Source organism: Cuculus canorus, chromosome 10 (assembly GCF_017976375.1).
Source record: "Cuculus canorus isolate bCucCan1 chromosome 10, bCucCan1.pri, whole genome shotgun sequence".
NCBI classification, from domain to species: Eukaryota; Metazoa; Chordata; class Aves; order Cuculiformes; family Cuculidae; genus Cuculus; species Cuculus canorus.
The window spans coordinates 15,621,515-15,639,363 of record NC_071410.1 but is presented as its reverse complement, the minus strand read 5'-3'; the positions used below and the strand labels follow the sequence as shown (position 1 = coordinate 15,639,363).

General features: G+C 42.0%; 1 protein-coding gene and 1 long non-coding RNA gene across 9 annotated transcripts in view; one reads left to right on the top strand and one right to left on the bottom strand.

Moving 5' to 3' along the window:
• Window positions 1–9,465, bottom strand: part of GRIA3 (glutamate ionotropic receptor AMPA type subunit 3) — a 155,246-nt gene extending 145,781 nt beyond the window's left edge. For 5 of the 7 annotated variants that reach the window (XR_008451393.1, XM_054075376.1, XM_054075377.1 and 2 more), the window contains exons 1-2: window positions 9,203–9,444; window positions 8,272–8,430 (exon numbers count right to left, since the gene is read on the bottom strand). Coding sequence is in view for 6 of the 7 variants with exons in the window: in XM_054075376.1 (XP_053931351.1) it covers window positions 8,272–8,430; window positions 9,203–9,293 (250 nt within the window). In the remaining variant the exon portion in view is untranslated. Of the gene's footprint in view, window positions 1–8,271; window positions 8,431–9,202 lie in introns of all 7 variants that reach the window. The other 2 variants (XM_009571388.2, XM_009571389.2) reach the window with 1 other exon arrangement.
• Window positions 9,466–9,563: 98 nt separating this feature from the next.
• Window positions 9,564–17,081, top strand: LOC128853121 (uncharacterized). Of its 2 annotated transcripts, none has more exons than XR_008451395.1 (3): window positions 9,564–9,769; window positions 11,165–12,284; window positions 14,915–17,081. It is a non-coding gene; the product is annotated as an uncharacterized LOC128853121 (long non-coding RNA). The 2 variants fall into 2 exon arrangements; XR_008451394.1 differs by having other exon boundaries at window positions 9,564–9,802.
• Window positions 17,082–17,849: the final 768 nt, after the last annotated feature.

Sequence of the window (17,849 nt, the reverse complement as noted above, 5' to 3'; positions counted from 1 at the left end):
TTTAATTCTCTAATTTTCTGGTTGATTCCCAATCTAATCTTTAAAACCCTCCTGGCACTATATCTGAAATGAAAGATTAGCAAGTCACGCAGCTCCCATCATTTCCAATCAGAGGTGGTTTTGAACTCATGCAGCATAACGTTCTGGGATATACAATCCCTATCCAGGATGCACAGAACAGCAGTGGGATAATGGTTCTATGGAGGAACAGTGTGAGCTGGCTGAGGCATTCAATATATACGAAAACTATCATTAGTCATGAGAATCATGCTGCTGACATGGCTGAAACACAAAAGAAATAGGATCAGCTGGGACAGGATGACCTCGTACATTTTTTCTCTTTTTTATTATTTTATATTCATCAAGAAGTTCTAAGTAAACGGGCACAAAAAAAGCAATGTTTTAAAAAAAGAAATTCCAAGTGGGATAGCAGCTTGCTCGTTCACCATTTGCTCAGGTCCAGCTTCTTTTGACATACGCCACAACGGCACTGAAGCCACTCTGTGACCTGACCACTGCACAAACACTCCAGAGAAAGATGGCCAAGTGCATTAAAAACGCTAGACAATTTAGAATCCCCCCTAACAGTTTTGATCCAATGTAGGGTTAGACCCTGGGTCAGTCCTTTGCAAATCAATGGACACTAATTAGCTCTCATCTAATTGCTAGGGAAAAAAGAATGCACAGGAGCTTCAGTTTTCTGAACATCAGACTTCACCAGTCCAAACTTGGTGACACAAGTGGTAAAGCCAATGAAGACAAATCCCCTGTGATCGCTAAACACCAACATCTTACCATTTCTCCTGTAAAGAGGCCACAGGAAGTTCATTACCATTTCCCTCCAAGCCATCTCTCCCCCCTCAGAAGAAACACACAAACAATAAAAACAAGAACCACCGAAAAGTTTTAAGAAATTCAGCATACACAGCACGTGCAAAGATCAATCAAAATGTGAGTCAAGATACAATGGCCCTGTGATTCATAAAACCCGATCCATGTTCACTAAGTGGGCTGCAGCACCTATCTCAGACTAAGATCTCTGAACTGGAAATCGGACAAAGAAATCATGGAAGACACCCACCCCTGAAAGGTACAACCGCACATCTGCTGAAAAAGCTGGCAGCTGTGAGATATCGACTACAGCAAGTTCTACAGACCTCCCTGGGAGAAATCAACAGGCAACTGTTCTGATGGTTCTAGTAAAGATGGATTTTAGTTCCCACCTCCTAAATTAGCAGACTGAGTGTGGGTCAGGTAGGCAAGAACCTGGCACATGCTGTGCTGCAAAAGCGGACACTCAGGGTATGAAGGAGACAAAGAGCTTTCCAATAGTAAACTTGCTTTCTTTCCAACAGCTTTGCTTACTTCAGACAAAGAGCTGAACATTTTTCCTTTGTCAAGCGACAGCTCTACAGCTGCGACACATGTTCTCCCAGGTCTGTCGGCAGGAACACAGGTCGTCTTCTGGCAAGGACAGCAAACTAGTAAAAGCTAATTTAAATTTGGTTTTCAGAAGCAAGAAGAGTAGGTGGGGCTTTGGGAGGGGGTGTTCTTGCTTTTTTTATTTTGCTTTTTTTTGTTTCACATTTGAATAAATTCCAACAAACACAAGCCCGACACAAGGGCCGGGTGAGGTATCCAAATGCAATCACATAACTTACACGTGATCTGAAAGTGAACAGGTTGTAAATGGTCTCAAAAAAAAAACCAAACAGAAAACTTCCAGTCTATCTGAAACGTCCAAATAGCCTAGCAAAATAATTACATACAAGTGACGAGATAGGTCACTCTATTCCAGCAGAAGAGTGCTCACCTGGGCTATTATCCAATTCTAGAAGAGCAATTCACCCTTTTTACAAGTGCCTGGGCAAGTTATCCACAGCACAGTGTCCTTGTAGGTTGATCCTCACACGTAAGGGCTTCTGTGCCTGCCGTGCAGTTTGTGTGTGAGAGCTGCACATTGCCACTCACTATTTTAGAAGCCGTTAAGGTGATAAAATAGCCCCAGTGTCTGCCACGCCACAAGACGGATACGCAGGAATGACTGCTAGGTGGATTCATTGACATAGCTCCTTCCTACATTCACTCTACCTCTTCACACAGAAGCCTTATCAGCAGTTTCTCTCTTGCTCTGTATATATATGACATCTTGGTGAGATCAACTAAAAAGGCACGTGCTGCCTTGGAATGTTCCACATATAGATATGCACTGATAAATTAACTGCATATCTGGTGCTATGGAGATACCTCCAAAACCCACCGATACAGCCAGGCTAGAGGATGTGAAGCTCTGTGATAGTTATTAGCGTCCACACTGCAATGACTACGAACAGCTAAACATGAATGTCTACTTTGGAGTCTTCATCAGATGAAAAACCCCGAGATGATTTGAAGTTTCAGGTTTCTAGGGCATCTTATATTCTGAAGAGCAATGATAATATAAAGCAACTGATAAAACTGAAGAAAGCATCCCTCTGCCTCTGATGAGAAATGTAACACATAAGCATGTAGAAGAAAAAGAATCCCCATGGATGAAGTCTGGAAATCGCTTCACTACAGTGATCATCATCAGTTTCACAGAGAGTGGTTTGTTCCGGATCAATCATTTTTAAATCTCTGTTTTTAGATCGCTACATGGTTCCAGTGGAGGTACAAGCCCCTGTGTATCAAAACTCAGGACAACAGGAGCAGATGTTTTAGGCTACAAACTCCCTTCAAAAGGGGCTGTGGCCTTCTAATGATGTATATATTACTGCAGCACAGAAAATACCAGTCTTAGGCTGTAATGCCAAATACTAATTCAACATAAACATCTTTCTCAAAATAAACAAGCATACGTTTTTAATTCTATGGTTGACTTGGTTTGAAACTGAACTATGAAACCCAACTGTCGCTGCTTTAAAAATAACATATTCTAAAGCATTTTAAGGATGCCTAACTAAACCAAAATTAGCATTCCAAAGCTGGTAATGGCAAAATACATACTTTAAAAGGAAAAATGTTAAATCAACGGATTGCGATAATAAAGAACGATTAAAGATACATCAGCTCCCTCATTTCACACCTTCTTGCATAACAGTCCTACACTCACAGTAGGATGGCCACCCACCTCCCAGACATCGAACACAGTGAACTCAGAGGAAAGAACTGTTTTCTGTGGCTCTTGGACAAGCTTCCAAGTCAGCCTTCAACAAAACTGTAGCATTTTGTTGCTATTAAAAGCTACTGTCACCTGCTCGTTTCCCATCATGGCACCTCCATTTCCTCCCAGAGATAACTGCCGCTGTTACACATTTTATGAGAACGCATAGGTAATCAGTAGCTCTCCAATTCATGCCAATAGTGTTATGGGTCCTTCAGGCCCAGCGCTACACAGGAAAAGTGAACAATTTCATTTCTGCATTGGCACAAAATCTGTCTGAAACTGAACGAGTAAATAGCGCTCCTCATCATGCTGGTGAATTCAGAGTTTCTCAAAATAGTTTGTATGAGATTTTTCTCCATCTCTTAGTGTGAGTTAAATGGAACCCTAATATCTAAACAGCATAGAAACACTATGCATGCCATCGAGGGTGGCACTCAGCTTATTTTAAAACTAATTTAAGAAATAATAAAAGATACTCGGAAGCAGCAGGGTTCCCTCTGCTAACACTGAGATCACTTTCAGCCTAAGGACAAACTATCTGCACTGCCACAAAATAGCAACAAACTTTAGTTGGAACACACCGTTCACCTTTCCACCTATCCCAATATTGCAAAAGCTTTGACCCCTAAGCTAAAGCAGATGATTTTCTTTGTCCCATCACAACAACATACAATATTTGAGCACGTTCTGCAGCACAAAAGGCATTTTCAGGGATCTGTAATGAACAGAATTGTGTAGAAAGCACATTTCCAGGTGTTCTACCACAGAACACTGGGAGAAACCACGGCGCATTCCTTATTGGGAGAGCGAGGCACCTGCCCTGTGGTCTCTACTCACACAAAACCACCAGTATACAGCCCACGTTTGGCAAGACTTGCAGTGAGACATGCTTATGCTTTTGGCAGAAGGGAGCTGACCACTTTCAGCATCAGCATCCTCTGCCAGCTGGCCAAAGAGTGCACAGATGCAAGGGAAGCAAATTATCCGCCCACTGGCAAAAAGAAATGCTGAGCAGCACCTAACGAAAAAGTGTGCGTGTGTGCATGCACGCACATGTGCAGGTGAATATGCATGTGAGCGCACACATACACGTGCACCCGTGCTTTGGGGAAGGGATAACACAGTTAAACTGGAAAAACTGCCTGCTACTAGACCTACGGTATCATTTTCTGCAGCATTCTCAGAACAACAAACGGGCACTTCTCCCATTAAAACCTTCCAAGCTGAATTTTAAAGATTAAACACAAGGACTCCAAGGATGCTACCAAAAAAATTTCAAAGACCAAAATCAGATCCTGTCAAGAAGGCACCCGTACAATCACTTACAGGATTTTAGCTACTTAAGGTAAGCATGTAATTGTATCCTCCCTTGGTCTCTTAAAAAATTAGTGTCTGTGGAAAAGACTACACATCAACATTTGGTAAAATATAAAACAGCCTTCTGGGTTCAGAAGATATACAAGAAATGACTTAGAAAAATTAATGGGACAAGAATTTGCAGCTGATAGGTTAGGTTTAACTGAGAGACAGAATATGCCTGAAGATTAATTAGATTCTGCAATCACAGCCTCTTTTCACCCGCACATATCCCACCACTACCATTACATGATCAACAGATCTTAATGAAAACTAATGCTTTCTTTTGAGAAATTCCATGGGGACAAAGGTTGAGTTTACTTTTCTAAATATTTCTTGAAAATTGTACATAACACAAGTGCACATTCGTTGGCTGTAAAGGTGTACAACAGCAATTTTTTGCAATGACAGTGCAGAGAGGGAATATGAGATCTGTGTGCTAATGAGCTGACACTGCAGAGGCTGGAGCAGTGTTAGTGTAGTGCACTACAAGTGCAGAGCAGAAAGACATACGCGGGTTATTTCTAGGGAATATGATCTACGGAACTGCCCACATAACTCAACATTAATACTTACATCCTTCAGAGATTATAAAAAAAACAATGAAAGACGCTTCAGTGATGAATTTATACATTTGAGTTGTTATATTCTGAAAAAGTCAGCTCGCTACCTAGAGAAGCATTTTTGAAGAAAACATAACATCCATGTTTTACTTGATTTTATTCATTCACAGGACAAGTTAACTTTCTTCCTTTCTGTTTTCTGTGATGGCAAAAAGCTGCATGTTTTAAAAGATGTAATAAATCTCCCCAGAGCCAACCGATAAACTTCAATTCACCTTTAAATACACTGGATTTTTCATCTGTGTTTGCATTTGCTCTCTGTTAAGATATCATACAGCTATATAAACAGGGGGTCAGATAAATACAGCGTGGATGAATGCTGTATGCATGCGTGCAAATTAAATATACAGAGAGGGGCTCAGTGCCAGCAGTGAAGCAGGGAATACATGTACATGAATCAGATTATGCATCATTTAACTGAAAAAGGAACGAGAGGGAGGGGCTTAGGGCAGGAATCTTCTGCTTCTAAACAAGTTTATTCCCATTTTGGGATGTTGCCCGATAAGCCGTACCAGAGGTGGTCTTTTTATATCTGGCTTACAAGGATACTTCAGAAGAGATTTTTTTTCTCCTGCCTCTGGAATGCACCAGATTGCACCAAGCAGAATGTGCAGCTGCACATCAAGAACATGAGCCTTTCCTGAGCAGAGACCCCCTCAATTCCTGCACATACGAACACTTACTACAGCCACTAGCATATAAATCAAAGCAAAGGAGAATGAAAAGTTATTATTTTCTAGGTACCGACTAGTACAGGCACTAGGCTTATGCTACACACGCTGCTTCCTTGGATTTCCCTTCACCTGTCCCACCACAAAGTCAGCCACAGCCTCCCTCTCTCCAGTGAAGGCAGTCACTCACTGCAGGTTTCTCTCCAATGGATCTCTGCCAATTTGTAAATATTGATCAAATGGCTGTGTGACAGCCCTGGATACAATTTATGCTTATCTCTAAGAGAAGTAAAAATGTTGTGGAGAGAACTCCTCATGGAAGGAAGCAGCACCCTGAGATTATCTGCCACTCCGCTGGGAAGGGCAGAGGTGATTAAGGGTAGTTAGGCCAGAACATCTGACATGTTACCCAGGTAGTATGAGAAGTTATCAGTTCATCCTAATGCATTGATATGTATGAGCGCTCTGACTTTCAAAGATAATTGCTTCCAGATCCAAAAAGAGCAACTGTTCTATTTTTTCATTCCAAGCTACTGAGACCCAGCCAACTGATGACTTGGACTCACTGTTGTCTTTTCCTACCAGCACTATTACCAGATGGTTAACAATCTATGGACAAGGTCACCTTTTCATCTTTTTCTCTTGTTTCTTTTTTCACATCTTCTATTTCTAAACCAGTTACTGGAGGTTGGCATTCTCTGGTCTACAGTTTCTCCAGAGTTTTAAGTTTTCCCAATTTTACTAGACGGGTAGTCTGTGCCTTGGAACATGCAGCCCTACGCTACAGAAAAGCATCTTATCTTACTAAAATTGCCACAGCTTTCACTGAGCAATGACAAAAAACCATTAGGTGTCAGAAGACAAAAGCACACTGACTAAACAATACATTGACCGCCTCTGAATGAGCATATGGTTCACTTATCTTGGTGGGATCGGTAAAGAAGTGTTGGTAGAACTTTTAAAAAACAATTAATAATTAATCATCCAAGCAGTTTAATGTATTTAGTTTAAATCCATATAATTGATATTTAGGAAACTACATTTGAGATACAGCCTCTTGAAGGGATTACACTGATTAAGGATTAATAGTCTGATGTTTGTTGTAAGAGCTGTCGAGGATGGATAGGATTAGTAGAGTAAGACGCAAAGTAGAGACACGCTTTTATTTACCACTTTTTCCACTTTACGAAAATGTTTTTATTGGATATTATATAATTACCCCCCCCCAAGTTTTAAAGGTCCTAATTCAAAGCCCTTTAACAAGTGTAATGCTGCACTAGCAAAAAGCAGTCACATGGGGGATATGTTAGAATATCAATCCAAAATTTATCCAAATATTTCCTTACTGTATATTTTCTAACCATCACTTTTCTCAGAAAATACCTGAAATCCTAGAAGAATAAAATATCTCCTTGTCCGGCCTTCTGATTATACAGCGTGGGACAGGGTTATAAGAACTATCTTATCCCCAACAAACAAAAAGTAAAGAAATAAGGTTTTCAAAACACAAAATTGATTTAAACTATGATACTACCTTTCTGTACTTCAATACTTCAATTAATGAATAGGAATTACATTCATGACAAAGTTAGTACACTGCATTCAGAGCTCCTTTCCATCACATACAGACACACTTCCCTATACAGCAAAGTGCATACAACTACCCCGCAAGAAGGCTCCCTTCATTTTCAAAGGTTTACAATAAAAACTGCATAAAACTGCATTTGGACACATCAGGAAAACAAATATTCAAGAACTACTATTGGTAAAGGAACTCTTTTTAAAATGCAGAACACGCACCAGTCTTTCAGAAAAAGATTTCGCATTTTAACACCACAATAACACTACTCAAAGTTCTATTTCACTTCTTCTGTTAATAAAGGCTCAAATTACACTAATACACTGCTTGTGCAGAGCTATTTCTCATAACACTAAGCCTTCCGATTCCATTTTCTCTCCCCTCAGCTCTAAGGGTATTTGTCAGTTCACAGCCTCCTCAGCTTTTAAAAGGACTTTCACTGTAAGAAAATAACCCAATATTTCAGGGCAGAGCCTGCAAGTGAACCCCTCCAGCTTTGTCCACTCAAGGTCACTGGCAAACAGCTGTTTCTATTTTATTCCTATGTGGTATTATGAACAAAATATGCTGTTTCACACAGCTAGGTTGTAGCCTCAACGGAGGAGGGACATTACTTCATCAGCAATTCACTGATCTCAGCTACACAGCACTGCTACATAAATAACATGGATGGTTTTTCTGGAAAACAAAACTAAAGGGGTGAAAAGATGCAGTGAGAGAACTTTCCCTAAGGTATTATTCAACCATGTAATGCTGCAAATCTACTAAATCCCATGTCAGTACACACATCTCTTGCACTACACAGCACGAAAAAGCGCTACAGGCTGCCAGGGAGAAAATGAATGTAATGACAGATAACATATAAATATTTATTTTTAGAAGCATGTATTTACTTACAAGCATTTGTCACTGAAAAACTGTTGGAAGAATCCAAGTGATCTACGTGATAGTTCAAATGGAAGGGCTTTTCTGTGGTATTTTGGTTTGTGTTGTATAACTGCACTGCAAATCGAAATGCACTGTGCTCCTGAACAGTGTTCCTCATGAAAAGTCCACCTACGATGGGGGAGAAAAAAGGAGGGAAAGGTATTTCAGAATTAATTTCGAGGAGAAAACAGCAGGAATAAGTTATATTTGCATACTGCACATCTCAGGACGGAAAGCACAGGCGCGGGCTGAGCCCGAGCACATCATCCTGGCAGAGCAGGTCCAGGAAATACACACTCCAAGCCCAAAGTTGGGCTTTTAAAGCCACACATCGCACCCAGGTGCTCCCTGAGCTACGGGGAGCTGCAGGTGCACCTCGAAAAGCAGGCCACTGGCACAGGGCTGCCCGCACGCAGGGTTAAGTCCAACCAGAGGAGCCGCGGCACCCAAAGGCTGCCCAGGCTGCCCAGATGATGCCACTGCCTGCGGAGGGCTTTGCTGGGGACACGGCAGCCGCGGTACCCAAAGGATGCTCGGGATGCCTCGGTGATGCCGCTGGCTGAGGAGGGCTGCGCCGTGGCTCCCAAAGGCTGCCCAGGCTGCACAGATGATGCCGCCGGCTGCAAAAGGCTTTGCTGGGAACACGGGAGCCGTGGCAGACGTGCGGTGCCGGGGAGGCACCCGGAGCGCCGCGTTCCTTCCCGCCGGGGCTCCGAGCGCGCCGGTGCGGGTTCCCACGGTCTTTGCCGCACGGGATGCGCCACTTCGGGGCACGATCCCGCAGGAGCCAGCCCAGCCCAGGCAGCCCCCCTGCCTCTCGCCCACCCCGCGGGCAGGGACGGAGCCGCGTTACACCCCGCAAGTCGCCCCGGGCTGGCCGGGGAAGGAGCGCGGCGCTTACCTATGCTGATGGTGTTGGGGAACCCCGCCAGAGCGTCCCCCAGCAGCCCCGCCAGCAGCAGCAGGAGGGTCCGGGGCGCGCTCTGCCCCATTTTCTTCAGCCCCTGCAGTTCAGCCCCTAAACCGAAACTGGCGGCACCGGCATGGGCGCAACTGGAGACTGGGAGCCGCGTCAATGGTGGTGGTGGTGATGCTGGCGGAGGCAGTGGGAAGGATGGTCCCCCCTCCTTTCTTCTCTTTTTCTTTTTTTTTTTTTCTTCCCCTCTCTTCCCTTCCCCGAACCCCTCTCCTCTCGCCTTCACCCCAGCCTGGGAGGGCTCATTGGCTGCGCCGTTCTCCCCCCGTCTCCAGCCGCCCCCCCAGCGCAGGGACTTCCCCCAAAGATGGTGGGGACGGAGCCGGCGAGGCTGCTCCGCCCGGCCCGGGAGGAGGAGGAGGAGGAGAAAAAGAAGAGGGGGGGGAATTTGTTATCGATCAAACTTGGCGTGAGGCGGGCTGGCAGCGCTGGCGTCTGGCGGCCGCGGCGGCAGCGCTCGGGGCTGCGGCCGGAGGGAGCTCAGCGCCTCACGTGGGTCCCTTTAAAGCTGCATCGCCTCGGCGGGTGTGTGTGTGCGTGCATGTGCATGGGGGGGGCGGGGGAAGGGCAGCGCAGCCCCAGCTGCGGATGGAAGAGGAGGAGGATGCAGGCAGGGACCCCTGGGCAGCCGGAGGGAGGGGACTGCAAAGGGACACGGGGCAGCCGGCGAGGAGACGATGCGCTTTTTCCCTGCCCCGAGCGCTCCCCGTCCTCCTGCGGTGCCCGAGGAGGAGCCTCCCGCAGCGCCGCGGGGCGAAGGGAGATGAGTTTAGCCCCTACGAGGGAATATGAGGTCCTTCCCAACCTCCTGGAAAGGAAGGAAATCTTGCAAAGTCTCTCTCCGCTTCATCCCTTAAGCTGGAAGAAGGCAGGCAGGGCGGACGTGTGGCAGTTGCGGGGTTGCCCCATCGCTGCCCCCCCGGGAGCGCAGGTGGGCGCTGGGCATCCCCTGTGCCTCCCTGGCACCCGCCTCCTGCGTGAGCACCGGTCCCGCTCCATCCCTGTGCATCCATAGCTGCTGCGCCTCTGCCCGAAGCTTGGCTCTGAGGGGCTGATCTTGCACCTGTCTCCGTGACACCTCGCCGTAGGGATACTGCAGCTCCTTCCTCTTTTTCCTGCTTTGAGGCTCACAAAACCCTATCAAATGGAGACAGAAATGAGGTGTTAGGTCATCTCATAAGCCTAGGGAAGATTGTTCTTCACTTAGTGTTTCCTTTCCCTGTGATTTCAGCGGGGCACTTTCCCTTGGTCCTCTTCTGCTTTCTCCTTTTTTTTCACCATCTCGGACTCTGGTGTTTTGGGGGCTATGCTGAGTTGAGTTAGGGATAATATATCAAAAGCAATTGGTGTTGCATTTGCAAAGGAATCACCCAGCGCCACTGCCTGTACCTTCCTGTTAGTACTCGAGATGTAAGACGGTGGCAGGTTACAGCACATATGCTAATGAATAACATCAGAGATTCAAAACGCTACTGTTGAAGGAAGCCAGAGGCACAGGTGAAGAACGGGGCATCATCGCAGTGATGCAGGAGCATAACAAATGCCTTTGGAAGCACACATGCGCTACTCCTACTTACTCCTAGGCGCATGCATTGCTTGCTGCGTGTTGTGTGCCCCTTTATGGGGGTCATTCGCGGAAGATGGAGTCTATTTCAGTTCAGGCAGGGATCAGGCTGCAGGGTGGCTGGTAGCGTTCCCTGTTTAGATTGAGATCGCAGTTGTCAGTTTATCTCTCTATGTAAAGAAATGGTTATCTGTGGAGATAGGTGGAGTATAAAGGCCATCCTTTTATTTATAGCACTCTTCAAGCTCAAGACACTCAACAAATATTACCTATGAATCCATGTAAACATCCTCATGCAGCTCAGCTGTATTCTTGTCTTACAGATGTGGAAACTTAAAAGTCAAGGAAAGGAACTGGCCCAGCTCATCTGGGCAGGGAGTTTAAGACTCAGAAGTAAGAACAAGAGCAACAGCCCAGCTTTACTGTAGAGAACTCTTCTCTCTCTCTTTTGGTAAGCATATCAGATCCGAAAGCTACGCACAGGTATGTGAAGTTTACACATTTTATATGTGAAAAGCACATTCCTATAGGCAAATAATTTCTCTGGTTGCAAGTACGTATCTTTGCCCATTCAATCTACCTCCAGCCCATTTCTAACACATTCTCTGAAAAATCCTACTGTCTCCTTTTATTGTGTGCTTTCCTAGTGGACCTGCTTTCTTCCCGTTCACTTGCTCTCCCCATTCCTACGGCTGTGTATTCCAGTCTGACTGCCACCTGCCACGCTGACAGCTGATGAACTACTGAAAAAAATGGTGAAAGAAATTGTGTTTTACATCATAGATGTTAGGTCAAGAGAAGAGAAAAAATAACCATGAATGAAGGTGGTATGTTTCAGAATCTTATTTTTATACATACTCGGTAGAGTGGGTACCTCATCTTGGATGAAATGGTGCTTCAGAGCCTCATCTCAGAATGGAGAGTCTTGTTATAATCAAAATTATGTCTGTGCTAAGAGAGAAAAAAAAATTGTTACGCACATTTTTCCTCCTGAAGCTCCTAATATACGTTGCTATTATTATTATTAGCATTTTCAATATACACTTTGCTTTTTGTTTAGACAATGAGTCTCATGGTGCTGTTCGCAGATACAAATGGTACAGCAGTCATCCCACGTAGATTTTGGAGAAACCCAAAGAGACTCTATCCCAGTTTATCCTTCTTACAGTCAACCTAGTGCATCCTAGGAAAAAAACAGCAGAATAGTTGGCTTTATGTGGACATTAATGCCGTGCAAATAGTTTATATACTGTGCTAGAGATGCTCAGTGACTCGACTTAATGAGTTCTGTAGTAACTGAGGTCATACCAGATGCTTTCCCAAACCTTTCCTAACTAAATACAACCAAGCTTTTTCAGGATAACCAGAGCTTCATGTTTAGAAGATTTATAGCGTTGTGGGACACCAGGGGATTCTGAGTGTTATCTACCTGAGCAGGAGGAGGTAATGATTTCTAATTAGCTAATACGTTCTCATTGTAACGTCTAATAATGGATTAGAAAAATGCTATGGAATTTGGGACACAGTGTTCTTACCGAGCTTTCTGGTATTACTAGGGTAAACCCATGATGTTAGCATAAAGACCTGGCAAAATCCACACCAGGTTCTGTGGCTCCGGCTTCACACTGACTACACTGAGCTTACTTTATCACTTTGTCATTCCTGTTTCTAATTGCAAGAGATGCTCAGGCAGCGAGCTTCTAGAAATCATTGTGCTTCTCCCAATACCAACCAAATCAGGTTATAATTGCCAATAAATGTGTTACCAAATGTGTCTTACAGCCTTTTTGTATGTTTTAAACTGGTTAATTCTTCATAAAAACAAAGGAGACACAATTAACTGAGCTTTATGTTAATGTCAGCATTTTGATTAGCTTAAACTGATTAATTCTACAATAGACATTTAACAGAGTGATAGTGGGGAGAGACAGCAACAGAGATGAGAAGGGATTCAGGGAGAAGGTGGAACTACAGATAGAAGGGGTCAAGGGGAAAGTGGTGTCAAAAGAAGGAAAATGAATATAGATATTACAGCTTCATACATTTTGAAAAGCAGGTCGAAAGGACATCTAGTTAAGATTTGATTATATTAAAAGTGGGCATAGAACAAACTATTGAAGCTCTCCTGTTTACCTTTCATTACCATGCAATATCAGAGATACAAAATTAAATTAAAAGCCAGCAGATGAGAGACAATTTAACAGAAATATTCAGCTACGCAGTTTATAGCTTATTTATAAAGCTGTCTTTTACACAGTATTCTTGACAAAAAGAATTGGTTTGTTTAAAAGTTTCAATTTTTATGTGAATTAGCTGAGTAAATGCATTAGACAAACGAGTAAGAAGCTGTTGGGATTAATATTTGGAATTCATGGCAAAATGTAGCTCCTGGATGCCTCAAGACAGACCTGTTTTTATGCATGATCAGAGTTTACAGTATGTCTAACGTTCTCTGAAAGTTTTTGCACCGTGTTAGAGACAGGATAAGAGACTACCTGAATCATTGCTTGGTTGTTATTAATTTTTTCCAAGAACAGTTAATGGGTAAAATCCGGGAACCACAGAAATGTATGGTAGGTTTATTACCCTTGTCATAAGTGCTAGGATTTTACCCAGTACATCCAGGCAGAATAATGTGGTCTGACATATAGCAATATGTTCTAGTACATCAAAGGGTGATGAGGATTTGTATAGGAACAGGGTCAGAGAGGAAAGTTGTTGATAAATAGAAGTAATTACTCCATGGCTGGAGTCTAATTGAACTTTAGGTTGCAGAAGCAAATTCATGCAGTTACTTTTATCAGAACTGAACATGTACTATTACAGTAATAATCTATATATATCACAATTGCACAACTAAGACACAAATGTGGAAATAGAACGTACAAATGTCTTCATTTTTCTTGGGTTTGTGGTATCTTCAGGATACATACTTCTAATTCTCCCTAGAGCTACGGGACTGGTGGAAATGTAGTGTTATAGTCCCACAATGTCAGAAACAATTTATATTACCTTTTGCTTTCTGATTAACTGTACACTAGGCACTGCTGGCATAACACAGCCCTGCAATTCTTATTTAAACCTGTACTTTTCTATGCTTACCTGTATTTATTACTTAAGGAAACAGTAAATAATAATAATAAAAAAAACCAAGTATCCCCTATATACTGTTAATAAAGTGAATCTTCTCTCTCTTTTAGTTTTATACCTATGAAAACAGTTTTCAGGCAATCTTGGGGGTTACATCCTGTTCATACCCACTTCACCTGTGCAAGATCTGACCACTGAATATTTAATTTCTGTATATAATTACTGAAATATATTCTCCTTAAAGACAATCTCTCTTAAACCTAAGTAATGAATAATCACTTCAGATGATTGTTTGCAAATAAATAGTCTATTTTTCTCCCAGTGTATGTTTGTATATTACCATAACTCACCTCATCTCAGTTCAAATTTGTGGCAGTGTCTTTTAATGAAAATGTCTTAAAAAAACAGCACAGAGATTCTCAGAAATGGATGTTTAGGCAAAAAGAATTTACATTTTTAAATGAAGTTTTAAGGATTTCAGATCTATTTTGTTCCACTTGATCAGAGAGAGATTCTTACCCTCCCCTAAGACACCAGTCTGAGTTCAAGAGTTTTGAGAGTAGCGTAGAAAACTGACATTCTGTGCTACCTTCAAAGAACCAGTTTTACTACTGGAGTGAGCCTTTGCAGGTATGGAGAGGTTAAGAAATCAACTCACTCTCTTTTTTTTTTTTTAGCGTTTATTCAATTCATATAAACAAGATATCAGTTAATATGTTAGTTAATATTAGTTAACATGGGAAAGAAATTGGGCAGAAAATGAACTCTAAGGTGTCTCCCTTAGTCCTGGGGAACATGCTGTCTGCGGAGTGTTGGTCTCTCCCTTGCTTTGTCGTTATCCAAGAAATGTTGCCTTGAATGTGAATTTCCCTATGCAACTTCCATGAATAGAAAGCATTTCCTTAGAAGAAAGAGGTGCCTATAGCATGCATGGTGAGAATGAGCAGCTCTGGTACTTTAACACCTTTTTTTCTCTCACTTAGAGACCTACCAAACCTACCATCCAATTCCAACAGCATCTCAAGGTCTAACAAGACAATAAATTGAAGAAAAACACCAAGGATGCTAGCAAACTGTCAATATAGAGAATTTACAGAACAGTCCAGAATCTAGGAAGGCAGCAGAGAAAAATTATAGGAAGAGAGAGATATCATACTCCAACATTGCACTCTAATGCACAGGCTGGAGGTTTTGATCCCTCTATACTAAAAGATCTAATACAGAGTCTTTAAATCATATTTTTCTTGTTGTGAAGGGTATGCATTGTCCGTCTTCACAGAGACGAATTTCACCTAACATGATTTATTTTATTGATTTTAGTGGCATTAACTGAGACTACAAAGATGAATACAGTTCTACACTTACATAGATGTGAATAACACAACGTGGTTCTGATAATTTGCAGTGTTCGGGAAACAAGAAAATCCTACAGAAACCCATTGGCTTACTTGAAAAGATCTGATGTTCGTACAGCCAATGCTAACAGAAATGTTCTCATACTTCATAAAGCTTCCATTCCTAATTAAAAGTTGTTTGGCTTTGCAGGTCATGCCTTGTAGCAATTGTGCTGGATCTTGATAATTACAGCATGAAACCGACTGACTATTTGGTTCCTCTTTCAGCCCAAGAGAAGGCATAAGAAGTGAAAAAAAACAGTTGCAGAAGAGTTTTGTAATAGCAGTTCTCACCTTACATCAGTTTGAAGAGTCATAAGCATTTGTCAGCAGATCTGCAGTGGTCCTTATACAGCAAACTGAAGTGGACTGACAGTACATTTACTCTTCTTAATTACCTTTTGCAGACTCTTCAGAAGCAGCCCATGAGTCCCAAGGAGTCCACAGACCTGGTTTGCAGGAAAAGAGATATTTATTATCATCCTTTAAATGTTGTTTTAATATCAACTTATCTTGAAACTGCTCTTGAACGTGTAAACTGCTAGAATCCTGTTTTGAGTTCTGTTGTGTCCTCACAAGCATTCAATAATAACTAAGTACTCAAGCACTAACATGAAGGTAAGATCACTGCTATCACTGAATGTCTATTTTTGGGAACTTGATCTAACCCAAGGTGTTGCTGGAGCATCCTGCTTTTGATGACGAAGCTGTGTGTTGTACATACAACCGTTACTTTCACTAAGTTTGAAAGCAGACTTCACAGTGTGACCGACTCAGACAAAACCAAGGGAGAGGCGCCCATCGTCAGAGTTCGCAGTCGCACAGTTCTTAGCCTTGCTCTTCAAAATATGTTAGACCAAACAAATCCTCATCCAGTTAAAGCATCTTAGATCAATGAAATGGATTCTACAGTGGAGCACGATAAAGGGAATCTTAACTTTTCAGCAATGTGAATGCAGTTATCATGTTATACATGGAGCAAAGAGTCTGATCAAGGCCTGCACCCCACTGAATGATCTATAGATTTGATACCACTCTTTTCACCCTTCCACGTGTATTGTTTAGGACTAGGTAGCAGACCTCGCAATCCTTCGGGGCATCTCTCAAGACTAAAGTTTAGGCAGAAATTTCCTTTCGTTGATAAATTATTCTGTAATTCTGAATTTAAAAATAGTTTTTACTGTTCAGCTTAGCTGCATATGTACCCCCTGAAGAATCATGTTTCAAGAGTGCAAAATTAGCTAAAAAAAGCAGCTCTGTGATTTTTCCTGCTTTGAATTATGTAAAGAAATCGTGAAAGATTTTTTTACTCTTAAATTATTTTATCTTTTATATTGCTTTCGAAATGAAATGTGATTGTTCCCCTTTCTACCAGAGGCCACTCTTGCACTACAGAGAACTCTTTCAAACATAAAACTGTAACTGGATGCTCGATGTCAGATGATAATTTGTGTATCTGAACAAATGCAAAACAATAAATGTAAATCAAGTCAAATCCTTCTTTTCCATGAGTCAGAAGCTATTTCCTTGGTACTTGTGATGCAGTAGCTTAGAGTTTAATCTAAAACTCATTACATTCATTAAGCATCATTCTGTTGACTTCAATGGTCTTTGAATAAAGCTAACAGCCTGTTTTGTTCCTACATACCCATAGTGTTGAGGTGCAAGGGAGGCTTGGGAACAACAGGAAAGACAAGACTACAATTTTTTATTTGAAATATTTCATAACGTATTTATTCTTCACACATGGAAAAATATAAAAATAAAAGAGCACTTTTTTTTTTTTATATATATATTGGACACTGACTGTAAGCAGCATCTCAGTACACAATTACTTTCATGGTCTTAATCAGCTAATTAAATCTCTAAAATCAAGACATTTCAGAATTGTCCTTAACACCTGCTTGTTAATCAGCTGTAGACACTTAGCAAAAGGGTTGGCTAAGAAGTGGCCAGTCTTAAACAAGGTTTCCTTGGGGCTCTAATACTTTAAATGTGATGTAGTGAGTAAAGGAGGAAATCCAAACACATAATTTTAGACTTAACTTTGAAATTTCTTGCTTTTGTGTTGCAAGGCAGACCTTGCACATTACTTTGACATATTGTTGTTACTTGCAATGTAATCTTGTATGATAATTAACTCCAACTGATCCACTGCAGTGCTTTAGCAAAGTATTGGGGCCTATTAAGTTGGACCATGAATACACAGTTGTTTTCCTTTTTTCTAACATAATTATACTGTTGAAGAAAAAAAAAAAAGCAGATTAATGGAAAGGCGTTGCTAAATAGGGCTCCTTGGTGCTGTAAATTTTTGGATTGCTGTTGTAAGATTTTGAAGTATTAAGTATATATGAAAAGCGACACGCTGGAAATCTTTTGGAAAACAGTTGTTTTTATTATTCTTCAGGGCAACATTCTGCAGTCAAAGGTGAAATCCAATGACAGCAGCACCAAAGGATATGTTTTCACTGCAAGTTTATTCATAGCCTAAGGGCCACCCCATTCCACCCAACATCACCCAATC